The 27,485-nt window shown below is 44.3% G+C and overlaps 1 protein-coding gene across 1 annotated transcript in view; it reads left to right on the top strand.

The window, feature by feature from the left end:
* The window catches only part of SLC6A6 (solute carrier family 6 member 6), a 291,079-nt gene extending 266,736 nt beyond the window's left edge, over window positions 1-24,343 (top strand). Inside the window, exons 13-15 of the mRNA XM_086939260.1 lie at window positions 7,530-7,630; window positions 18,309-18,479; window positions 21,333-24,343. Of these exons, the coding sequence (XP_086795386.1) occupies window positions 7,530-7,630; window positions 18,309-18,479; window positions 21,333-21,473 (413 nt within the window). The 3' untranslated portion in view covers window positions 21,474-24,343. The remainder of the gene's footprint in view (window positions 1-7,529; window positions 7,631-18,308; window positions 18,480-21,332) is intronic.
* Window positions 24,344-27,485: the final 3,142 nt, after the last annotated feature.

The raw sequence follows: 27,485 nt of genomic DNA, 5'->3' as shown, positions 1-27,485 counted from the left end.
GTTCCGGCCACCAACAGATAATGGGAGAATGAGTCCCTTGTCTACAATGCTGTTGCCATCAGCTGATCTGATGATGAATCCATTGTCACCATCCCCGTTGCCATCTAATGATGGAATAATGAATCCATTGTCACCATCCCTGTTGCCATCAGCTGATCTGATGATGAACCCATTGTCACCATCCCTGTTGCCATCTAATGATGGAATAATGAATCCATTGTCACCATCCCTGTTGCCTTCTAATGATGGAATAATGAATCCATTGTCACCATCCCTGTTGCCTTCTAATGATGGAATAATGAATCCATTGTCACCATCTCTGTTGCCATCTAATGATGGAATAATGAATCCATTGTCACCATCCCTGTTGCCTTCTAATGATGGAATAATGAATCCATTGTCACCATCCCTGTTGCCATCTAATGATGGAATAATGAATCCATTGTCACCATCCCTGTTGCCTTCTACTGATGGAATAATGAATCCATTGTCACCATCCCTGTTGCCATCTAATGATGGAATAATGAATCCATTGTCACCATCCCTGTTGCCTTCTAATGATGGAATAATGAATCCATTGTCACCATCTCTGTTGCCTTCTAATGATGGAATAATGAATCCATTGTCACCATCTCTGTTGCCTTCTAATGATGGAATAATGAATCCATTGTCACCATCCCTGTTGCCATCTAATGATGGAATAATGAATCCATTGTCACCATCCCTGTTGCCTTCTAATGATGGAATAATGAATCCATTGTCACCATCTCTGTTGCCTTCTAATGATGGAATAATGAATCCATTGTCACCATCCCTGTTGCCATCTAATGATGGAATAATGAATCCATTGTCACCATCCCTGTTGCCTTCTAATGATGGAATAATGAATCCATTGTCACCATCTCTGTTGCCTTCTAATGATGGAATAATGAATCCATTGTCACCATCTCTGTTGCCTTCTAATGATGGAATAATGAATCCATTGTCACCATCTCTGTTGCCTTCTAATGATGGAATAATGAATCCATTGTCACCATCTCTGTTGCCTTCTAATGATGGAATAATGAATCCATTGTCACCATCCCTGTTGCCTTCTAATGATGGAATAATGAATCCATTGTCACCATATCTGCTGCCTTCTAATGATGGAAATGAATCCATTGTCACCATCCCTGTTGCCTTCTAACGATGGAATAATGAATCCATTGTCACCATCCCTGTTGCCATCTAATGATGGAATAATGAATCCATTGTCACCATCCCTGTTGCCATCTAATGATGGAATAATGAATCCATTGTCACCATATCTGTTGCCTTCTAATTATGGAATAATGAATCCATTGTCACCATCCCTTTTGCCATCTAATGATGGAATAACGAATCCATTGTCACCATCTCTGTTGCCTTCTAATGATGGAACAATGAATCCATTGTCACCATCTCTGTTGCCATCTAATGATGGACGCGTTTTGAGCGGACGCGCCTCGTCTTCGCCGGAGTCCAGCCAGAGTCAGCCCGTCTGTGCCCGTCCGGGCCAGGCCGGGACATAGGGCACGACCCTCTGCCCACCTCATAGTAAAGATATGCTAACAGGTAACCAACTTAGGGCGTTACGCCCCTCTAGCCATGACACCTGTATAACTTTGAATCCTCTACTAGCTGGGGCACAAACATGCCCAGAGTGTACCCTTACCCTGACTAACTATCAGCCCTATCCTGTTACCCCACAGGGGACTGTTTTTAAATCCTTTCAACAGAAAGTCAGTTCAAAAGAATATCTATTCTTTTTGATAAACTGCCGGTCACTGCCCCAGCATAAATTAGATATTTTTCACCTATTGTCTGACAGAAAGCCCATCGCTATATTTTTAACTGAGACGTGGCTCCACGATGGATCGGGCCCCGATGTTGCAACCGCCCTCCCCCCGAGCTATGCTATAGCTAGGAGAGATAGGGTAGGACAAATAGGAGGGGGTATTGCTATTATCTACAGCAGAGACTATGTGTGCACTTTTGAACCTGCAGCTATTCCTAACTGCGAGGCTGCTTCTTTCAAAATTTCCCTCAGTCCAAATTTCACCTTTTCCGGACTATTAATCTACCGACCACCAGTAAATAATCCATCCTGGTCAGATGACTTGGCAAATTCTATCCTACCCCAACATCTAAAAGCCCAAAATTACACCGTATTAGGAGATTTGAATCTTCATCTAGACGACGCCCAAAGCAAGACCTGTAAAAATCTAATAGATGACCTCATGGTGTTGGACATGACACTACGAAACAGCGGTCCAACTCACAAAGCCGGACACTTGCTGGACCCTATAATATCAAGCATGAAAGAACTTTCATGGCTTAACACCACGCCTGTTCTCTGGTCAGATCATTTTCTTCTAACTTTTGCCATTGTGCTAGAGCCCAAAAAGGGTCCTATTTCAACTCCTACAGAATCTTTTAGAAGAAACTGGAAATTCCTAAATTTGGAGGACTTGAACAATGCTTTGAAGGAAAATCATCCAAATTTGGATGGAGATATGGATAGTATTGCAGAGCTAACACAAAAGTGGCTAACTGGCGCCGTTGATACTTGCCTGCCCCTAGCCCGTTACAAAGGGAAAGTCCATCGCCCTCCTGCTCCCTGGTTCACAGAAGCCTTGAAGAAAGAAAAATCTAGCTGTAAGAACCTAGAGAGACAGTGGCGAAAAAATTACGACCTTTACCAAAAAGAAGTTTACCGAAAGGCCAGAAATTGTTACCATTCAGCTTGCATGAAAGCCAAAGCTTGCTATGTCACCGATACAATTAACATGGCCGTAAACAAATCCCAGACTCTCTTTAACACGGTAAAAGAGTTAGCTGGGGAGAACGCTAGAGCAGAACCTACCCCTCTTAATACCCAGCAATGCCAGGACTTGGCCTCTTTCTTTACGAATAAGATTGAGAACATCGTCTCTAATATTAAAAATGCTAACAAGTCAACAGACAAGCAAGGAAACACCACTCCAGTCCCTAGAGTAAACTGTCATCTTGAAGCCTGGCCTCCTATTAAATTAGATATACTGAAGGAACTACTTAAATCTATCAAATCGGGTTCCCCACGTGACCCTATTCCTGTCAGTATCGTAAACAAATTAGAGGATGCTGCCTTGACTCCCATAGCAGAAATACTGAACGCATCCATAGAGCAAGCCATAGTTCCTGCTCTATGGAAACATGCTATGGTCAGCCCCCTACTTAAAAAACCAGGCGCAGACCCGATGATATTGGCCAATTATCGCCCAATTTCGTTGCTACCCGCCTTTTCCAAGATTCTAGAGAGACATATCCATAAGGCACTCTCAACCTATGTAGAAAACAATAATCTCCTACATTCGTCTCAATCGGGGTTTAGGAGTGGTTTTTCTACTGAGACGGCCCTGCTCGGGGTCACAGAAAGGATCAGGGAGCTTATGGACGACGGCCAAACAGTAGCACTGGTCTTGTTAGATCTCAGTGCGGCTTTCGACACCATTTCTCACTCCATACTGCTGGACAGGCTGGGGGAGAATGGTGTCGAAGGCAAAGCTCTGGAATGGATTAGATCCTACCTTTCCCTCCGTACTTTTCAGATCTCCTCTTCGGAGGCTTGCTCTGAGGTATTCCATTCTCCTCATGGAGTGCCACAAGGATCAATTTTGAGCCCTCTGCTTTTTAATTTATACCTACGTCCACTGGCCAATCTTGTAGAAAATGTTGGCTTAAGTTTAATGACTTATGCAGATGATTCACAAGTCCTATTCTCACTCTCCAAATCTGACATGTCTACCCCATCTGCATTAAAAGTAGGCCTCCAAGAAATTTTTTGCTGGATGTCAGACAACCAACTTAAACTAAATGGAGATAAAACGGAGGTGCTCCTGTTGGGAAATAGCAAAGATCTCTGGAATGATTCCCATTGGCCACCATCATTGGGTAAACTTCCATCTCCCGCCTCGCAGGTTAGAAACCTTGGGGTCACCATTGATGACTGTTTATCTATGTCCCAGCAAGCAAACAAAGTGGCAGGTATATGCTTCACCATTATCAAATGGTTACGCAAAATCATCTGGATGCTGCCACCTACTACCCAGAAGACCGTGGTCAATGCCTTAGTGACATCTCGGCTCGATTACGGTAACATCTTATACCTGGTCTCAAATAAGGCAGTGATAAAGCGTCTGCAACTAGTGCAGAACGCTGCGGCTAGACTGCTTTGTAAAATCCCCAGATCTGCTAGGATCACCCAACATCTCAAGGATCTGCATTGGCTTAAGGTTGAGAACCGTATTCGTTTCAAAGCCTTGAGCTACTTATTTAAAATCAAAGCTGGCACTGCCCCCAAATATCTTCAGGCCCTTGCTAAGCCCTACCTCCCAAACCGTAACCTGCGTTCAGGTACAGCGGCAAATTTTGCAGTACCAAGGTTTAAAAGAGCCAGAATAGGCGGGAGATCTTTCTCCTACCTGGGGCCAATGCTGTGGAACACACTGCCCTCTCACATTCGCAAGGAAGAAAGCTATGTGAATTTTAGAAAGAGCATAAAAACGTGGCTTTTCAATAAATAATTGCTTTATCTGTTCTCTCCCCAGTGATATCTGAGTGTTTTGCGTTCCTGGCGCCGGGAAACCCTTTGTGGGTAGCTGCGCGCCTTACAAATGCTATAAAATAAATAATAATGAATCCATTGTCACCATCTCTGTTGCCTTCTAATGATGGAATCATGAATCCATTGTCACCATCCCTGTTGCCTTCTAATGATGGAATAATGAATCCATTGTCACCATCTCTGTTGCTTCTAATGATGGAATAATGAATCCATTGTCACCATCCCTGTTGCCTTCTAATGATGGAATAATGAATCCATTGTCACCATCCCTGTTCCCTTCTAATGATGGAATAATGAATCCATTGTCACCATCTCTGTTGCCTTCTAATGATGGAATAATGAATCTATTGTCACCATCCCTGTTGCCATCTAATGATGGAATAATGAATCCATTGTCACCATCTCTGTTGCCATCTAATGATGGAATAATGAATCCATTGTCACCATCCCTGTTGCCATCTAATGATGGAATAATGAATCCATTGTCTCTATTCCTTTTGCCATCTAATGATGGAATAATGAATCCATTGTCACCATCTCTGTTGCCATCTAATGATGGAATAATGAATCCATTGTCACCATCCCTGTTGCCATCTAATGATGGAATAATGAATCCATTGTCACCATCTCTGTTGCCATCTAATGATGGAATAATGAATCCATTGTCACCATCCCTGTTGCCATCTAATGATGGAATAATGAATCCATTGTCACCATCCCTGTTGCCATCTAATGATGGAATAATGAATCCATTGTCACCATCTCTGTTGCCATCTAATGATGGAATAATGAATCCATTGTCACCATCCTGTTACCATCTAATGATGGAATAATGAATCCATTGTCTCTATTCCTGTTGCCATCGGACGATGAAATGCTGGTTCCATTGTCAACATATGCCATGGCAATTGATAATGGCATGATGGATCCATTGTCTAAGGATAACAGAATAATGAATACACTGTCAGCATCCCTGGTGCCACTGCATAAAGGAGTGAGTTCATAGTCTACATGTGTCATGCAGTGGATAATGGAATAATGAATCAATTGTCTACATCCCTGGTACCATTTTTGATAGGATGATGATGGTTGCATTGTCAACATATGTGTTGCCAATGGATAATGGCATAATAAATCCATTGTCAACAATACCTTGTGCCACTGGAAAATGAAATGATAAACAAACCTTACGCCATTGTTCCTGCCTACCTCTGTACTGCCTTGCCTCCCACATTCAAGCTGTGTCTACTGTATCACAGTACGCAACAGATCTGCGCAGTCCCACAGCACACCTTTGTCCCCCACACCGGAGTTGTCCCTTCCTGCATCGCGTAAGGAAGTTGTGGTCACCTTTGTCTATGAGCTGGAGAGTTTTATTACATGCAGGATAGAGGTTTTGGTGCTGCAGCAAGGACAGAAATGTGACTTGTGTTCCTGTTGTGAGTTGTGGTTATTAATGTAGATTTAAAGTTGAAAGGCTGCGACTCCTTTCAGGGTTTTGTGGAAGAATAAGTGAGCAGTGGCACCTAATTTGACAAAATCATCAGGTTCTCTTTCAATGTCAATGTTTCATCGGGGCAACAAAAGTCAGAGACTGATGTGCTGACCTTCTCCATCCCTGCGGCCTTATTGTTGTGGAGACCCAAGAACCCTTCATGCCCTTTAAGAGCCAGCAGGAAATTAAAATGAAAAACAGTTTTCTGTGGTTTAGGAATGGAACTTGCTGATAAATTCTGTAAGATTCAGCGTCTGAATATGGGATGAACTTTGGTCAATGTTAGGGCCTTTCTGGTTGCACCCAGAAAGAACAACTCTAGGACAAGGTAAAGGGATAGGAAGACCCTGAAGCCCTCCCAGAAGATTAAGCGTATAGTCATTGTGTTAAGGGGAATGTAGGAAGAGACTTTGCACAGCATATAAGAATTTAGAAAGAAAATATCGAAGTGCGGTGTTATGCCAAATTTGGCAACGTGTTCTCCGACATTTTCAAAACGCAGGGAAGCACTATATTTACAAAGATACGGCGCACACCCCTGCGTTTTCCATAGCGCTGGCGCTAAAAAAGCTGCCTAGCGCCAGCGCAGGTACCCTGCCCCCATGTTGCAAGGGTGCCTGCACCGAAGGATCGATTGTTTATGTGCACTAAAAGACACCTTCCTGCACATAAACAATCAATGATGGTGATGGAAAATGTCTCCTCGTATCACCATCCTAAGACCAGGTATTACCTGACCATAGGGCCCGATTCACAGAACGAACTTAAAACAAAATCCTAAACTTACTACTTTTGGTATTCACAGAAGTTAGGATTTTGTCTTAAGTCTGTCTTAAGTCTGTTAAGACAAACTTAAGACAAAATCCTAACTTCTGTGAATACCAAAAGTAGTAAGTTTAGGATTTTGTCTTAAGTTCGTTCTGTGAATCGGGCCCTTAGTTTTTGGCGCTGCCTCAGCCTTGTAAATATGGGGCAGCGTTGAAAAGCAATGGATGTTGTGGTGGAACGCTCACTGCAACACCCATTCCCTGCCACTTTGCCACAGCAGACTGTGACGGAAAGGGGCATATTTACAAGGTGGCGTTAAGCTCTGTAAATAAGGGTAATTGCGCAACGCCAGCGGAGCATAAAAAGAAATGATGCTCTGGTGGTGTTAGGGGCTTGTAAATATGCCCCTCGGTTTGTTTGGCTTTAACGCTTCAGATGAGTCAGGGATGTATTCAGAGTTCTATCAAAGTTCCTGTGAATTGGGAACTCTACGGCAGCCCCTGAATTGGGCCACCTTCAATGTAAACATATTGGGAAATCGCTTAGTTGTCCAATAAGACAAGAAATGCTCTACTTTGCAACAGAAAATGCATGTATCCTACTTCTTTCACTGAAAAGTTTGTTTGTCATGCCTTTATTCAGGCGCTGATAATTTGTATGACGCCATCGAGGATATGATCGGTTACCGGCCGGGCCCCTGGATGAAGTGGAGCTGGACTGTAATCACACCTGTCCTCTGCGTGGTGAGAGTTTCAGTTTGTGCACCCCCAGAATGTGGGATGCACAAGCCCTATCTAGTGTGTTCAGAATCACCACAACTGCATGCCCAGCACCCGCACTTGTTGACCTAACACGTTCTCAAGTGTAAGCCATTTGCTGTCGCGACCGCTGTTGATTTCATTTACACTGGTGCCCAGACTCGTCCACAGTCATTCATTTACTCTGAGTAGCTGCATCACTGCTTTTGGACACTCAGCTTCTTGCCTGTTTTTTACCTTGCCATTGTTGTGGGCCATATACTATAATCATAAATAAGAATGTTTCTTCCTTGCATTGCGAAGCAGAATTTTTGATCTATGGCTAAGGGGAAAGGGGCAAAACAATAAAATGACCATACAAAATATGTACTTTTTCTTTAGACAAAATTCTAGCAAGTTATTTTCATTTTTTTTTGTGGTGTTTTCCTTTTTATTGGGGTGTTTGTAGAGGATGTTTCACTTTTTCAAAGCTTATTTGCAATCTTTTTAAAGTCATGATTTAGGAAGAACTCTTGGATATGCAAAGAACCTATAGGCCTACTTTAGATGCCGGCAGAAAGGCCTTACTTCATCTTGGCGATAAAATAAAATACTCCTCCGCCCTGACAGAGGACCCGCCCGTAGTATTTAGAGATGGCCACCGGCCAACTGAACATCTCCTACAACTGCAGGAACCGCCGTCATCAAGGTGGTCCTTGTCCACAGTAGTGCAATGCATAATGAGGCCCCCTGCAGAATGTGATGAGGCGCCTTTGAGTCATCCATATTTCACAGATATTCAATGGATTTGGCTCAGTGTTGGGCCCCTGCAAGTCAATGCATTTAAAGTCTGATTTTTATTTTAAAAAGAAAATCCCAAACAGTATTATTTTCTTCTTGAAAGTAAAAAAACACACAAATGAGCTTCCCTCAACATGGGAGTTGTCTTCCATGGCATGCAGATCATTTACAAGTTGCCGCTCCCCTTACGGTAAGGTTTTACTCAGCCAGGACTGCTCACTTGACCACCCACTATAAATAGGGCAGGCAGTCAAATGACCAAATGTTACTCCGTCTGTCCGTCAGAGGTGTAGGCATGCGGTAGAGATGTAGTAGTCTCCAGCACTGACATACTGGGGGTCCGTCCAGCTGTAAATGAGGCGAGCGGACCTTCAGTACGCTGAAAGGTTACTCAGTCACCTTTGCAATGGAGTAGCCTTTCTGCCGTACTCTATAACAGTCCGTACGATTGCATCCGTAGTATCGAGAAACAGAACATTAACCCTGGTGACTCACTGGCACCCTTGAGCCTTCATTTTATGCTAACTTAAGATCTTGTCAAAGCATGCTGATCTTGTAGAAAGTTCTACTAACATTCTTGTACACTGGGAATTTTTGAATTTACAGACAGTAAGAACATGTTTTTGTAACTTGCTTGTCAGGAGGCACTTTGTGTACCTTGCCATGATAGCTAAACACATTCATTTCCAGGGTGAGATTGCAATAATTTTACTTCATCGTACATGATGGTGTAATAATAACCCAATATTCGGAGGCTGTCTGCCCGAGTGCCTTGACCTCCAGAGCTTGTCGCAGCCAATGGTGGAGGTAGAGGTGGAGGCGTATCTTCAAGCCACATGTCTACCCCATATGTACAATACACTGGTCAGTGGCACCACTAGCTTTTCAAAGGGCAATGTGATGTTTTTTGGAAAAATTCATCACCACCCCATCTAACTCAGGTGAGAGCAGATAAAGTATTGAGTGAGCTCATCTGTAGGTACGGTGGACAGAAATTTAAACAACTCGTAATCAGGAACCGTAAGCATTCAAATATTCAACAAAAGGTTCTTGACTGCTGTGGGCCGAGTGTAATGGACTTCACAGTTTGGCTTCCTTTACATCTTTGTCCAAATCATATTGTGCTATCTAGTGGTGTTGTTTGTTCCATGAATGAAAGATATTTATCAAGTGCATGGCTACTCCAACAAGAGTGTCCTGGCAGTAATCAGTCCAGAAAACTCGCAAAAAGACACATAAGCTCAGTGTGAAGCCCAACCTATCTCAAAAGCCAAGTTTTAAGGCTCTCCTGGAACAAAAGTTCTGAATCGGCTACTTTCAACTAACTTGGAAGAGAGTTCCACAACTTCGTTGCGAGGAAGATAAAAGAGCTCCCCCGATCCGAACTCTATTCACGTGGGAATCCTGCGATAATAAATTATCAGAGGGCCTAAGACATCTAGAAGGAAAATAGGGATTAATAAGAGAATGCAAGTAAGCTGCACCTGTCCTCCTAAAAATCCTATAACAAAAAATCAGTGCTTTATAAACAAGCTGTTTCTTCACTGGAAGCCAATGAAGTTTAGAAAGTGCATAGCACATTGACGCCCATATAGGAAGTTTTAACAAGAGCAGGGCTGCAGAATTCTGGACACGTTGAAGCCGCCTCAGCCAGAACTGAGAGATCTTTAGATAAAGGATATTGCAGTAATCCAGCTGTGAAATCCCTGCTGCTTGGATCACTGTCTTCTGGGCCGATGCAGCGAGCAGACTAATGTTCTTAAGAGACTTCAGGATGCGAAAACATTTACCTGATGAAGCTGTAATTTGGCTATCAAAGTTGGGATGTTCATCAAACCAAATGTCAAAATGTTTAATTTTAGGCTTTGGCGAAGGGAAGGAACCAAGGGGCATATTACCAAGCATAAGCGATAATTATCGCTATGCTTGGTTAGCGGCAATTATTTTAACGCTGTGCATCGCCTATTTTTATCTCTTAGGAGCCTTGCTATTATCAAGGTTTATCTCCTAAGCGATAAAAATTGGCCGAAATGCATGAATATCGCTGAAAAGTCAGCGATATTTATGCATTAAAGAGCTAATGCTCTTAGCCATGTTATCCACCTACAATTGGATAACATGGCTAAGAACTGCTCTGGCCAGGCGTTAGCTTTTGGAGATATTCGCGCTTAGCGCGAATATTTCCAAAAGTTGGTAATAGCAGATAGCGATGTTAGCGACTGTTTCCAGTAGCTAACATCTTGGCACGCCCACTTTGCATGTCATTAGGGATAATTATCGCTGACATGCAAAGTGGGCCCCAAGATGATCGATATCTCCTACTAGCTACTAACTGGTGTTAGCAACAGCTAGATGATAGGGCGATAAAATTATCGCCGCTTTAGCGGGAAAAATTCCCGCTAAAGCGGCGATAAGGCCCTTGGTAATATGCCCCCAAGTGATGCAGGGCACGAAGCAGGAGACCAAATTCAGAGCTACCTTCCGAGGATGAGGACCTCGGTCTTGTCTGCATTAAATTTCAAGCAGTTGAGGTTCATCCATTACCCTACCTCAGATTGGCAGCCCCTCAACAAGCAACAGAATTCTGTGACAGGGTGATGACAGCTGCATATTGTCAGCGTATGAAATATTCTGAATACCGCGACGCATGACGATACCGTCCAGGGGCGCATGTACAATTGGAAAAGGGTAGGGCTCTTTGGCACCCCCTGGTCCAGCGGCAAAGCTTGAGAGCAGAAAGGCTTCTACAGAACCTGAAAGGTGTGACCCTGCAGAAAAGAAACCATCCATCCCAAGGTCTTGTAACCGACCCTGTAATCCAAAAAATAACCACTCAAATAAGTGGCCATGGGATACGGCGTTGAAGGCTGCACTCCGATCCAGCAGCAACAAAGCTGCTGTGTCTCGTCTATCCATAATCTGACACATGGACTCCGAAGCCAACAGTAGGGCTGACTCATCCTATACCAAGGTTGAAACCCAGACTGCGTGGCATGTAAAAGATCTTTGTCCTCAATAAACCCCAAAAGCTGCCCATTGATGTATTTTTCTGCAAATTTTGCAAGACAAGGGAGCAGCAAGATCGGTCTGTAGTTCTCGGGTTTGGTACAGAGGTGAGTTTCCACCTCCATCCGAGTTGGGCCACAGCAAAAGAATTATTAAGAAGCTCTCTAAATAACGGAATCAGTTCCACCATTCCTCGAGCCAAGATGCCAGGAGAGGCTTGTTCAAGGGGGGAGCCAGATTTACAAGATGTAACTCATCCAGCTCAATAGGCTTGAACTGGAGTAATCGGTTACAGTCAGATGAAGACTCGAACCAAACATCCAAGAAAGGCGCATTCCTAGCAGCCGCCAGAAAGAAAGAGAAAATAGATGCAACCTTATCTGAAAAAAACTTGCAAGTGTATTGCAGCTAGTCTCAGACAGAGGGGTGGAAAAAGAAACCCTTGCTATAGTTATTTCTGTGACATTTATTGGTCACAATATAAGGAACTTCGGGGCATACTTACAACAGACGGCGATAAATATCGCAAAGCGCGCTTTTATATTTATCGCCGTCTATCAGTGGAATTTATCTCCCTGCTTGCGCTATATTTATAACGCACATCGCAATGGCGATATAAATTCCAGCGATGTTCCCTGCGAAACGGCGATATGCTTGTTGATATGACCATGTGGTCGTAACACAAGAATCCACCCCTCATGTTAGGTATGGGTTAGTCATGATTTTAGCAGACGTTAGTTTTTGACGAAAACAGCGGTATTCGCCCAAAACTAACGCATGCTAAAATGCGTGGGCCACCTTGTAAATATCGCGATGTGCACATCAGCGATATTTAGAAGGTTGTACTGTCCAGTGACGTCCACTTTGCATCTCATTAGAGATGCAAAGGGAGTCATTGGAAAAAAGGGTGCCAACATGTGCTAATGCATGTTAGCACCCTCTTGTAAATAGGGCGATATTTTTATTGCCGCTTTTTTGGCTTTAAAAGCCAAAAGAGCGGAGATAAGGCCCTTGTAAACATGCCCCTTCGTGAATTTTGGTCCGTGCTCATTTATGGACTTCTCTTCACCTGAAAAGGGACACAGGTGTTCACAAGAAAACGTCCTGGTGTTAATCAACTACCCCAAAAGCTACCCACCACATGTAAGTGTCTCATTGCGTCATCAAATGTTCTTTTCTTCTCCAGAGGAGGCCCCTTTTAAAGTAGGCTTTTAGGCAAACTGAACTTAAATTACTATTTTAATTTCAAACAATTTGTTACTTGGAATTTAAATAGGAAGTTGAGGAAATTCTGAAGAAATTGCGCCATCTCTGTAAAACAGGACCATTTCGGCAAACCACTAGAAGTGTAATAGTGCACAGATCACCAGCTCCATAGTTCAACACGCCTGGCCTGTTGGAATCTGAGTTCAGATGCTCTAAATCCACATAATCTGTTTTCCAGGGAAGAACATGTCCATGGGGTGCTTCATGCTTTAGACACCTGCTAACTTTGCATCTCGTTATACATTTTATTTTGCTTTTGCAGAAGTATCTTTCTCTCCAGTTGGATACAAGGATTGCTGTTTATCTTTTTTTGTGCTAACGAGAAACAGAGTTGTCTAGCTCTCATTACAACAAACACATTTTAATTTCCAGCAATAAATTGTTTGAAATTAAAATAAGAATTATGTTTCTCGTCAGCTCAAAAAATAAACAAAGATTAACTGTTGCTCTGGAGTGGCTCATTTTGCATCCAATGGAAGAGAAAGGGATATATAACATACTTTAACATAACATACAACATTCCTCTAAATATATGCAGACACAAACAAGTTCTAATTTAAACATATAGAAAAAGTGGATAAGGATGTTAGGATCCCCTCTAGTACTTCTGTTGCTGATCAATGTACCATCCTAATTAATTAAATCAACACTTTTTTGCTCTCTGTAAAACCTCAATCCTCCTTCCTTTCGAAAGGGCAGGGAATTTACTGTTCCCATAAGTGCCTTTGTTGAGACTTTTATAACTAAATGCCCTCTATCAGTGCTACTACATTCGTTTTTCATTACAGACGTGTTGTGACAGGAGAATACACTGTACCAAGAAAATTGCACCACTCAGCGCAATAAATAAAGGGTCAAATTTTGCAATACCTTGTGCCGGTGCAGTGTTACCAAAAGTGTCAGAAACTGCTGCAAAGTGCTGAATTGGGATTTACTTTCCAGGACGAAACTTGTTTTATGTAGTATCACCTCTGTAAAGTGCATTGCTACCTGTGTGGTTTTTAGCCACTTTCACCTCATTTGTCCCATTCAGAATCATTATTTTCTCAAGGCTGTGACACCATTTCTTTCTGTGCAGATTATTCTCCTGATTCTACTTAACAGTGATAGCGCGAGCACAGTGGAAGGGTGCATAAGAGTGCATGGATGATAATATCACCACACCACACACTAAACCTCTATTTTATATGACTGAATTTTGGCCCATACCTATATCTGGTCCTCAGTCGGACCTTTCCGACTGTTGACAGGATTTGGCAAAAGTTTAAGATGGATATCCCCCTCATGAAGACCTACAACAAAGGGAATATTTTAACTAGGAGCGGGGGGGGGAAGCTTTTCAGACAAGGTGTTAAGAGAACTTAGTGTGGTAAATACAAGGTTAAGTCCCAGCCAATGCTTGTTTTATTATTACTTTCCAGATGAGCACCACCTGGCAATGTCCTTTGAAATGAATGCCTCTAATAAGCACTGAATGCTCATGATGCAAGGTAACTCATTCATCGTAGCATTTTGAATCTGCAGGGAAAAAAAAAAGACAGCTGAAAAAACAAAATAACATACCTATGGATCCAAGAACCTTGCATGTTTATATGTTCTGGCATTCAGTACTATTGCATCAGAATAACGAGTATGCATCTTTAAATTACGTCACACGTTATATTTAAATGCTACATTGTGCTTGGTAGCCTCCCGGGCTGTGGGTTTTGCAAGGTCTGCGGTCTGATGCCGAACTGCACAGTGACAATGTGTCTTCTCTCGACGTTCCCAGAGCAGCTTCGATAAATCCTACAAGTTTTACTTATGCCGTATTCACCACGAGAATGGGGCTAAAATGGGGGAGTGCGAATCTTGGGGGGGTTGTTTTCACTGTTTTAGAAGTCAGCCCCCAAGCCAGAGCGTGCGGCGGACTGAAACTGCTTTAAGTGAACGTGTGGTCTATTTATATAGGAATTTGTAAAGTGCTTTACTGCATGAGATTGTATCATCAAAAGAAGTGTTTGCAAAATAGAAGCACCGCTTTCACAACGTGATTGAAAAGAAATAAAGGAGTGTGTACACAACGTGATTCCAAGGCTGTGACACTTTCTGTAATCCTGTCTTTTCCTGCCGAGTCAGCGTAGAGAACGCTACTCGGACCAAGCTCTCTTTGAATCCCGAGTCCACGATCTAAGGCAAGGAATTTCTCCTTCAGGGAGAGAGTGGAAAGAGATTTCCATGACATGTTGTAGCGATGCCGCGGGCAGCGCGCCGCTCCAGGGAAAGAGCGGAGCAGAAGTACCTTATGAGGTGTAGAGACGCCTCGAGCACGGCACCACTCCCGGTAAGGAGCGAGAGGGATCTTTCCTCGATGTGGCATGGAGATGTCTCGGTCAGAGCGCTGCTCCGCATCCAATTACCGGTGATAGAATGGCAGCCATCTAATTGTAGACGCTGCTAGACTCCCAAACAAACCAGGCTTGAGGAGAGATAAAAAACGGGTCTTGCTCTCCTTCCAGGTAGGTTCCGGGACCTCCAGTAAACTTTTCTCCCTGACCTCGCGGGATGGCCACTCACACAGCACATCTGCACCGCTCTCATTGCTAATGAAAATAGTTGGCCGGGGGTGGGGGGGGAGCGGGACGAAGGAGAGCTGCGGGCGGAGGGAGGGGGGAGCAGGACGAAGGAGAGCTGCGGGCGGAGGGAGGGGGGTGGGAGCGGGACGAAGGAGAGCTGCGGGCGGAGGGAGGGGGGTGGGAGCGGGACGAAGGAGAGCTGCGGGCGGAGGGAGGGGGGTGGGAGCGGGACGAAGGAGAGCTGCGGAGGGAGGGGGGACGAGCAGAGCAGCTCTGGAAACCACCACCGTCTTTCTCCGAGGCAAATCAGAAATGCCTCGGAGAAAGCATGGTAATTTTCGCATTCGGGGGCGTGTGTTTTGTTGTTCTGAGTGACGGGTGACGTCACTGGCGAAAGAACAGCAAAATGTACGCCCCCAAATCCGAAAAAGACGGAGCTTCTTTGAAGGGACGGCTCTCTCCTCCAATGGCTGGCCTCCATTTAGGAAGCCAGCCAATGGAGGAGAGACGAAAAGAGAGGCGGGAAGTTGCTGCACTCTAAGTAACAATAAATCTCCGGACTTCCGGTCTTGGCCTACGGCCAAGCCTACGTTCCCGAGACCTAAAAACTAGATTTACAATAATCAATAATGACCAACTCAGTTTTACTATCCCCTTTGCTTTATCTATTTTCTGTGAAAGCATATGAAATTGTCAAACAAAGGTACAACATCTAATTCCAGAACCATCACACAAGAGAATTCAGAACGGTAATTCACAATAACACCTTATTTCAGGAGCATGAGTTGAGTGGATAGAGAAAGAGACAAAAGAGCATTATAACAAGTTCAATGCAAATACAGGGCCCGATTCACAGAATTAACTTAAGACAAAATCCTAAACTTACTACCATTTTGGTATTCACGGAAGGCACTAACACATTTTGGTATTCACAGAAGGCACTTACTCATCAATGAGTAAGTGCCTTCTGTGAATACTAAAATGAGTAAGCCCCTTCTGTGAATACCAAAATTAGTAAATGGTAGTAAGTTTAGGATTTTGTCATAAGACGAGATTGGGGGTAATCATTTTGTCCAAAATGGGCAAGCCATTGCTTTCACCTTATTTTATCCAGTTGTTGGAAGTAGTCGTATTTGGTGCAGGTAAGAGGGGTGGGGTTGGGGCCCACACCTCACCGCTCTCTCCTACACCGGCCACCACTCGTTGGAAGGGTACAACTGTCACTGAATAGAGGGACAGCCGATAACAGCAGCACAGAGGGAGAAAATAACCTCAGAGAGACAAGCTGCCACTTAAAGGTTTCATTGACACATTGTGCACAGCCAGAGGAATGGCCGGTGACTAAAAACTATGTACCAACAACTGAGTGAGAGCGGTTTCTTTATCGGTACATTGCAGATGTTATCATTCATCTCGAAAGACCGTGTTGAAAGTACAGAACAATATGCTGGATGAGAAATGAGAGGCATGTGGTATCCTTGTTTTATTGCTGAATCACCATGGATCCTGATTTTATGTATAAAGCACTCAGACGTTTCATAATTTGGTTTTGAAACATATTTTGTCCAGTGGTTTGTCTCATGTTGGCAGACGGTGGGAATCTGATTCAGACAATGCTTTATTTATTTTAAACATTTATAGAGTGTTACACCCCAAAAAGGTCTCAATACGTATTCCAGTTCACCTGTTTCCAGTCAGTAGTCTTCAGTGAGAGACTGCAGTCTTATATGAAAACCACACAAACTGAATGGAGGTTGACAAGGTAGTTGGCTCTGGGCCTGGAAACTCGGCGCCTAATTTATGGAGGCCTGAACACCTTTACGCCCCTGTTATATCACTTTTTGTGACACTGCGGTGGCGTAAATATTATGCCACACTGTGCCGTATTTATGAAGTGACGCATCTAAGCAGATGCATACATTTGTAAAGACCTGGGGCTACATTATACTTTCTTCAGGTATAATGTATGCAGGGTGGGCGTACCCTCGCAATAAACGGTCGTGCAAGTGGAGCCGTGAAATCTATGAGGTTTCACTGCGATACTTCTAGGACCCTACTGCATCAATATCTTATGCCTGCCTCACAGCAGGCGTAAGACTGACACAGGCCCTTTCACATGAGGCTTGCCTCATGTGAAAGAACACATTGCTGTAGTAGCGTCTGTTTTCAGATATGTCCCAGCAATGCGCCACTTTTGCGCCTATAGCTTTTTCAGAAATACTGGCATATCTGTAACTCTTTCTGACATGGAGCACTGTAAATTAAATATGGTACATCCATCCTCGCAAGGAGGGCAAAGTGAAACCTGTTGCATCGCTGTTTTCATGCAGGGATGTGACAGTTTTCATAAATGACCCCCTCGATGTTTGCCAGAACTTCCAAAATGTGTGGGATTATTAATGAAGAGACTGGGTAGTACTGAAATACACACGCTCTTATACAGTAGCCATACACAACAGAGTATAAAAAATGAGAAGCAAAATAAAAATGCACTTACCCATGTGCTGGCACCTTGGCTCGTCTCCTCCGGTCCTCGACTCCTCATGCTTCAGTTCCTCAGCATCTGCAGCAATTCTACACACCAATCCGGTCACTGCTCTAATGCTGCTGATGTTAGCAGCATGAGAGCAGCGCCAGCATTGGCCGGAGTGTGCTCCTCGACGCTACAACTGTGTGGAGAGGTTTACATCGCACATCAGGCTTGCCATCGCAAGACAGCCATCCAAAGTGACATTCACCGCAAAAACTGGTGTAGTGAGCACCTCACCCCTGCTGCCGGTCAGCACCAGTAGCCCCGCCCCCACACACAGCTCGAGTGGGGAAAGCGAAAATTAAATGGTAATAAATGCATTTTATTGCCATTTTGTTTTTCCCCTTTCCGGTGCTGGCAGCAGGGGGTCAACGCTCCTTTGCCCTAATAGAGGGCAGATTTACTACAGGATGCTGGAATTCTAACCTTTAGGATTTTAAGGAATGGCAGCAGTTCCTAGATGCTCTTCTTCATCTGCTGGCTTTGCCGTCATAACTAAAATTCTTCATCCATTTTTGTGTTTCAGAGTTGCTTTATCTTTTCCCTGGTCAAATACACACCTCTGACGTACAACAAAACCTACACGTATCCTGACTGGTCGATCGGCCTGGGCTGGTGCCTGGCTCTATCCTCCATGATCTGCATCCCGATGGTCGTGGTCATCCGCATTGTACAGTCGAAAGGGTCACTCATTGAGGTGAGGGTGCAGTCCAAGCGAAGGTGCCTGTTGAATGGTTGGAGAGAACCTCTATATATAAAGACACACACGTACACAGAAGCAGTAATATTTACATGGTCTTATGTTCACAGGGGCAGCCCCCTGCGCCACCAGTACATCACTTTTTGTCATGTACTGGTGGCGCATGCACCTGCTCAATATTTACAAGGCCAGGAAAATCACCTTGTGTGGCTTTTCCTGTCCTGGTAAATATGGCCCCTTTACATGCAGCACTTTGCGTGAAAGGGGCGTTCCATGGATGTTGCTGTGGGTGTTCCCAAGCACCATGAGGAATTGTAAATCTGGAAATGCATGTGAATGCTTCGCCTCATAGGGGAGGTGTAGGGAGGCGCAACGAGGAGTTGTTTTCGTGCAGGACAGTGCCCCTTCCAGTACAAAAACAATCTCCCCACGGTGCAGGCATCCTTGCACCATGGTGCAAGGGTGCTTGCGTCGGCACATGGCTGCGGTTTGTGCTCCAGCGCAGGGGGAAGCACAGTCATGCGACATATTGTTGTAAATGTGTCGCATCCCTGTGCTTTGAAAGTGACTCAGTGCGGCGCAGCCACATGGCTTGCGGCATGCACTGAGTCACGGTCATTGTAAATCTGCCCCACAGTTTCCTTGTGGTCAAGTATGCAATTTTTCCATTAAATTTCTTAGAGTTTTAGTAGCAGGCACAAACCCTCTATATATGCACCTATATTTACATAGAAGCAGCAGTTATAACATTGTCTGATATGCACATCGCTTGTAGTGTAATACACATGTTCCTACTTATATGAATGTTTCTGCTTACCACAAAAAGTATAGTTCAATGTACAATGACACACGTATGACAATAACTTCTAGCAATATAAACTGCCACGTTTTGCTAATTCAGTGAATTTGGAAGTCCTGTAAGATTCTGAAAGCTAATGTATATATCTGTTTCAACTATCTCATGCTTACGATGGTGATCCAAATACAGATGCTTACAATGTTTCTCCGGCCAATGCATCAGTTGCAACCTGTTTGTAATGAACGATGGCATGGCGGTGCATGGTTGACATCTAGCGGACAGTTAGAGTATGACACTGTTGAATACCTTCCATGGTGTATTTATTTATAATTTGAAATAAGCAAATAGCAAGTCAGATAAATCTTCAAAGGACTATAATGTGTAAGTCTTAAACAGTATTAACTTGCATCCTGGAGCTGATCATGAAAATGAGGTCTAGCGTTCTAGATATATAGTGAGGTCGCAGGGTACTGATTATTTGCCTAGAACAACATTAGATGTGTATGGCCTCTGGGCCTTATAGTTTGAGAATATGCATGCAACCGACATTGAGCCAAATTCAACCCGGTATCTCCACACCTAAATTTAAAACAAATCGAAAATTACTCAATTTATGAGTGCAAACTCTTAATTGATGGAATTGGGAATAGTGTCATTTTTAAATCACAAATGGGTTTTACGACCATGGTGTTACAAATCCCTTTTGAGCGAATCTGCTCTTAGGGTTTATTTGTGGATATTTCCATGTGGATCCATTTGCAAGCGTTAATGAAAATGCAAATGTGCAGATTTGTGGGAGTTCAACGTTTTGTAGCTGTGTAAATGGTCTGAGACTTACTTCTGTCAAAAGCAGGGGTAAAAATCCGTTTTCAGGATGAAAATGAGAGGAAACACACACATAATTGATGGTGGGTGTAGGGAGAGGTGTTGATTCCATAGTGAAACATTTATTGCCTGCTGAGGAACACAATAAAAAATAAAAATGGAATGTGTAAAGCAACCTCAGTACGACATTTCCTCACGTGGAAAAGTATACATGTGCATTTCCACATGTGTAAATGACTATTCATGACAGTACTATGAATCTGTGTCAGCTTCATAGTAGTATAAGTGAAATTATTTCTGAAGTCCACCCCAGATGTCTTGTGAGTCGATCCAGTGTCCTTTATTAATATTACTGTGTGGAAAAAACAGGACTGAAAATTGAATGTTGGAAGCATCATACCCTGATTTTTCTGGGTCCCAACTACATACAATCTGATCCGGGGGGCTGCAGGACAGAAGGATGGTGATAAAAGCCTGTGATCGGAGATGGGGCAATTCAATTCAATTTCAATTTATTTTTTATTAGGATTTAGAATTCCGCAGAATTCCACATAAAAATATAGAAACTCTGGGGCATATTACCAACAACTAGCGATAATTATCGCTATGTTGGGTTAGCGGCGATATTTTTATCGCTGAGCTGTGGCGATTTTTATCGCTTAGGAACCTTGCTATTATCAAGGTTTATCTCCTAAGCGATAAAAATCGGCCGAAATGCATGAATATCGCTGAAAAGTCAGCGATATTCATGCATTACCGAACTAATGCTCTTAGCCATGTTATCCACCTACCATTGGATAACATGGCTAAGAACTGCTCAGGGGCAGGTGTTAGCTTTTGGAGATATTCGCGCTTAGCGCGAATATCTCCAAAAGTTGGTAATAGGAGATAGCGATGTTAGCGACTATTTCCAGTCGCTAACATCTTGGCACGCCCACTTTGCATGTCATTAGTGATAAATATCACTGACATGCAAAGCGGGGCCCAAGATGGTCACTATCTCCTACTAGCTGTCGCTAACTGGTGTTAGCGATAGCTAGGTAATAGGGATATCATTTTATCTCCGCTTTCTTGGCTTTTAAAGCCAAAAAAGCGGAGATCAACCCCCTCGATAATATGCCCCTCTATTCGAGATGGGGCAAAATCAGATAATGGCGTGCTATTACTGAAGATAGCATGCCAGCTCGCTGGCGCTCTCTAACGACCCCTTTCTCTTATTGTTACAGAGGATAAAATCAGTGGCTGCCCCTCGAGAGGTCAACCGCTGGGCCAAGGAGACTGAAGCAGCCACCCCATTCTGTTCCAACGGGGCCGCCACTGGAAACTTCACCAAGCCAACCCATGTCATTGTGGAGACCATGATGTAAGTTTTTTCTCCTGTTCACCGTGCAGCGGGAGGAGATACAGACCAGCTTCCACTGACATCCGCCCACCATGAATTCTTGCTGTACGAGAAGGTTTGACCAGCTACACTGGGCCTCCTCACATCTGGATCTTAGGAGGCTATTGAGGGTTGGAACAGTTTCATCAGACGTCCTCACATCTGGGATTCCGGCTGCTGTTGATAGTTGGGCCAGTTTCACACCACTTCAGTGCATCTCAGACTCTGGCTGATTGTGTGGGCTGGACCCATTTCAGCAGACTTCCTCACATCTGGGACTTCGGCTGCTGGTGAGGGATGGGCCAGTTTCACCAGACCTCCTTGCATCTCGGACTCCAGCTGTGCATGACGTGTGGACCAGTTTACCCAGCCCTCCTCGCATCTGGGACTTCGGCTGCTGGTGAGGGTTGGGTCAGGATCACCGGATCGCCATGCATCACTTACTCTAGCTGCTTGTGAGGGTTCGACCCATTTCACCAGATCTTCTTGCATCTCAGACTCCGGCTGTGCATGATGTGTGGATGAGTTTACTCAGCCCTCGTCACACCTGGGACTCTGGCTGCTGTTGAGGACTGGACCAGTTTCCCCAGACCTCAGTGCATCTCAAACTCTGGCTGCATGTGAAGTTGAACCAGTTTCACCAGACCTCCTTGCATATCAGACTCTGGATGCGGTTGAGGACTGGACACATTTCCCCAGACTCCTTGCAGTCAGACACTGGCTGTACGAGAGGATCAAACCAGCTTCCACTAATCCATCTCCTGTAGGGCCAGGTTTACAGAAAGTACTACGTGCACTAGGGTCTATCTGTTGATCCTTATCTTGAGTTCTTTGAATTCCGATGGTGGCTTCAGGGTAGAACTAGTAACAGAGGTAGCAACTTCATGTCTGCTTACAGTACAGCTTTGCAAAGGAATGGTTATTACTGGGAAGAGGAAGGGCCTTCCCTCAAAATGTTGCCCTATCCATTCTAGTGGAAGGCAGCCAGTGCCCCTTGAGGCTCATGATGCTTAACCCCTTCCCTGCTCATAACGGAACCACGCCGTCATGAGCCACGGGCGACGTGTGCTCATGACGGCGTCGTTCAGTCCTGCTGTGGGCGAATTAGTCAGTGGGTGGAGTCGTGACGGAACCACCCCGTCATAAGCACAGCTCGCCCGTGGCTCATGATGGCGTGGTTTCCTCACGAGCATGGCGGTGCCGTGCTACTCCCCTACCCCCCAGCGCTGCGGCGGAATTACCGCTGTGGCCAAGGGGTTAAAGCTACATGCAGGTCATGTCTGGCCAGTTCAGCTGTTGAAACACTGGTGTCAAGTCACACATGTTTCATGGTTGGGTAGGCAGTCTAGCCCTGGTTGGTTCAGGGAAATTTGAGTTTACAGGTGGATTTTATAGGAAACTCAAATATCCGGAGTTCAGGCTTGAAGAAAACCCCATACTTCTGCTGTGTTATCCAGGAATTTCAGTCGAAGTACAGTAATCGTGCCTAAATATCTGTCATTTTTTAAGAATAAGTTGACATTTTCAGAAAAAGTTTTCTCTCACAAACTCTGCTGAATACAGGACATTTACATTATTTTGGAGAAATATGTGAAACGGAGAAAAGACACCAAACTGCCGAACTTTGTCGATATGTAGAACTATATCATTCAGGGTGCAAGCAGTTTATCAACATCAATAGCATGAAAGGTGGGGTTGGACCTGTTGTGAAACAAGCAAGGTTGGGACTGGCACTCATTCTGTGTGAGTGTGTGTCCGGTAAGAGTTAAGGTAAAGCACACGTTGATCGCTTTATTATTAGCCCACCTTGATGGGTTTTTATATGACTTTAGATGTACCCGATATTAGTGTAAATGTCCTGCAAACTTGACATTCATGCACTTACTGTGTAATTCAAATTTTGAGATGTTTCTTCGCTATAATTAATGCTGTAGTGCCATTGTTGACAACATTGGGGACCACCACTTTAGCAATAAGAAATGCAAACTGCATGTTTGTCCACGGTGACCACTAAGAATGTAATTATATAAGTTAAGGGCTCATTCACCTCCAGTGCTGAGACAGCCTTTATCCGAAATCATGCAAGAGAAGTTGAGCTGAAAAGGACATAGATGGGACAAAGTTAACGCTAAAACAGGAATGCACCACACCACTCTTGACTGATGCTGGGTGAGCAGGGCACAAGACTTGTCACAAGCCCCTCCCAGTGGCGGGCAACACAGATAAGGAGTGGTGGGTGGGGGTAGGGGGCTGAGGGAGCAAGAGGAGGGGGGAGCCTGAGGCGGCCGGCCAAACTGACATTTGCGGTTAAAAGTGCACCTACCACTCCTCCTTCCCCCTCCCATGCCCCGCCTGCCCCTACCTGCATACGCTGGCTCAGCCATTAGCTGAAAAATAAAATGATAGTAAAATATAGTTTTATTTTTTAGCTGCTGGCTCTGAACCAGTGGGGTGACGCTCCTCCGCCATTGTGAAGGAGCCGCCGCTGGCCCTTTCTGCAGTGTGGCACGCATGCAAACATGTATTTCAATTTTGATCAAGTGAGGTAGGCTTCAAAGCATGATGAAACAGTGCATCTGTGACATTTAGAAGATTGAAATATTCAAGCCCACATTGTATGAGATGTACAGAAGGGTTTGCCATGACATAACCACATACCACAGCTTCCTTCAATCTGTCTCTGCACATTAAAAACTTTGTGGGAACATTTTAGTACCAAAGAGAAGGGCTGCCAGTCTTGCATTGGTGAGCCAACCACTAGACATTTATGGTTTTAAAGGGGAAACAGCCATTACAACGCAACTAAAACAACACACTACCATTCCAACAAAACTTTTACAACGCAGGATCCATTACAATGCATGCCATTACAATCATGCCAATACAACGCAGCTGCTATTACAACGCATGCCATTGCAACGTAAGTATGGGTAAGTATTTAATTAAATTTTAACCCCTACACCATCCAACACTTACCCTACTATTACGCCCCCCTGGAGTTTGAATAGTAATTTTAACCCCTACACTATCCAACACTTACACTACTATTACATTCCCGTTAATAATAAAAAAGACAATACTTACCCATACTTACGTTGTAATGGCATGCGTTGTAATAGCAGCTGCGTTGTAATGGCATGCGTTGTAATGGATCCTGCGTTGTAAAAGTTTTGTTGTAATGGTATGCGCTGTGAATGTATGCGTTGTAACATCATACATGCGTTTTTAAGTTCATTGATATTGTCTTCTCAAAGACAATCTATCAAATAATCAAATATTGGATCTGGCCATTTACATAGAGCATATAATTTTATCTTTCTCCTCCTTTCGCACCAGATATAAATAGTGTGCAAGACATGCAGGTGCTATCCAACACAGGCACATTTTAAGCATCAAAAGCAATTTTAACGGGGCTTCTTTACAAGGTTGTTGCGCCACTTTTGTTTCATTGTTAAGATGGGGAAAGTGACGTACGGGTGGCCCAAGTGGCTTGTAAATAAGCCCCATAATTCCGACATGCTTTTAGAATAGCCATTGTAATCTGGAGCAAACACAGGGCAGATATCAAATTCCATGACATGCACAGAAATATGGGCCCTTGATAAACACTACTCTGTTAAACCTAGCCAATATTTCACACTTACTCAAATAACACTAGCTAATGTTGCTCTCATTCCATTTCAACTAAGAAACACTTTGATTTAAAAAACAAAACAAAAAAAACGAATTCTACATTCGCCTGAAATACAATGTAAAATATGTTACTTGAAAGCTTTCCATGGTCCAGTGACCTTTCTGCAGATGTTACTGTAGAGTGGTGTGTGGAGCCTGCTTACTTCACAGCCCTGGACCAGTAGTGGCAGCTCATACTGTGAAGTGGTGGGGCATGGGGAACACCAAAAAAGACAATTATAAATACAAAATATAACACTTACCTGCGTAGATGGCCGCCGCCTTTCTCCCAATCCTCGCCTCCTTCCAGGAATTTCTGCACACAGTGCAGATCCCAGATACCAATCCCAGCGCAGCTCTCATGCTGGGAATGCTATTCCCAGCAGGAGAGGTGTGCTAGGATTGGTCTGAGCGCCATGCTTTGGCGCTCCGACAGATACGGGGAGCCTGTGTTGCCCCCTACCCCCCCCCCCCCCCAAACCCGGCTGTGCAAGGCAGGAGCTGCCCCTCCACTGGACTTCTGAGTATCCGGAGTCTGCCCGGAGGGCAGAACTAGCAGTCATCGTAGACATCACAGTGCAGGGAATACCCACCATGACAGTGGATGACCTCCAAGCACACCACAGTGCAAATCCTGCCAATGACGCGTTCCGAGGATTTTACTCTGTAGTGGTGTGTGGAGCCTGCTTGCTTCACAGCCCTGGACTTGTGAGAATCCAGGGCCTGCCCAGAGGGTAGGACTAGCAATCATTTTAGACTGCACAGTGCAGGGAATTCCCTCAGTGAGAGTGGGTGACTGTCAACCAAACAGAAGAGCCAATCCTGCAGTGCGTGAGGTCACCCTACCTATTCACAGTACTACAAAAACCCCAATGAAGATTCTGCATGTGCCCATTTACAGTGCAGCAACAGATCACAGTAGTAGTGTTCAGGGCAACTTCTTGTGATGGAAATGCCACCAGTGTGCTATTGGTACTTACCCTATCTTCACAGTGCAGGAAATGCCCACAGCCTATCACTGGTGAATACACTGGTCTTTATAATACAGGCCATGCCCACATGATATCATTGGTGCATATTGTGGGCTTCCTGTGCAGTAAATGCCTACAGTATGACATCATTGCTTATCCCAGCATATCATTGCTGAGTACCCCAGTCAACAGAGTGTAGGAAATACCGACAGCATACCATTGGTGAGTGTCCTATTCTTCACAGTGCAGGAAGCCCCCACAAGATATGACTGGTGCGTGCCCCAGGCTTCGGCTTCACAGTGCAGGAAGTACCCAAATTATATCATTGGTGAGTACCCCAGTCTTCACAGTGCAGGAATTACCCACATCATATCATTGGTGAGTATCCAAGTCTTCACAGTGCAGGAAGAACCCATAACATACCATCAGTGAGTATACTACCCTTCACAGTGCAGAAAGTACCCACAGCATTTCATTGGGGAGTACCCTTCATATTACATGATGTACACACAGAGTATCATTGGTGCATATTCTAGTCTTCACCTAGCGTATCATTGGTGCGTATCCCATGCTTCATGGTGCAGGAAGTAACCGCAGGCTATGACTGGTGCGTAGCAAAGTCTTACCAGTGCAGGAAATGTCCATAAATGATCATCTATGCATATCCTAATCTTCACCGTTTAGGAAATGCCCAAGCTGTAGTCATGGTGCCTGTCGACTTGACAGGCCATGGACGACCCTACTTATAGGATTCTTAACTTTCGCTTACCAGTGAAGTAAAGGCTGACAGATTAGGATTGGTGGCTGTCCTATTTACATTGGAAGAAATGCGAATGGTTTAGAATCTTCATTAGTGCAGAAAGAGGCTCTGGGTAAGGATATGTGCCTCCATGAACAACACTACAAGAAATACCCACAGGTTGGGATGTAGGCCTGTCCTAGCCTGCACACTACTGCGAAAACCCACAGTTCAATATTCATGCCTGTCCCAACCTTCACACTGAAGGATATAACAAACAGATTATTCGTGCCTGTTCTAACCTTCACGCTGCAGAAAGTGCTCACAGTTAAGAATTCCTGCGTGTCCTAACCTTCACAATGCTGAAGTAGTCAGAATTAAGGATCCATGCCTGAGCTAATCTTCACCATGCTGGAAGTGCTCACAGTTAAGGATTAATATGCATGCCATAACTTTCACAATTTAGGAAGTATACACAGTTAAGGACTCATGCCTGCCCTAAACTTCATATTGCAAGAAGAAGTGCTCACAGTTCAGGCTTCATATGCCTGCCCTAACATTCACAATGCAGGCAGTGGTCACGGTTCAGGATTCATAGTTCACGAGCCGGTCTACC

The sequence above is a fragment of the Lissotriton vulgaris genome, chromosome 9, assembly GCF_964263255.1.
Source record: "Lissotriton vulgaris chromosome 9, aLisVul1.2, whole genome shotgun sequence".
In the NCBI taxonomy this organism is placed as follows: domain Eukaryota; kingdom Metazoa; phylum Chordata; class Amphibia; order Caudata; family Salamandridae; genus Lissotriton; species Lissotriton vulgaris.
Note: the sequence above shows the minus strand (reverse complement) of the source record. Positions and strands in the feature narration are given on the sequence as shown.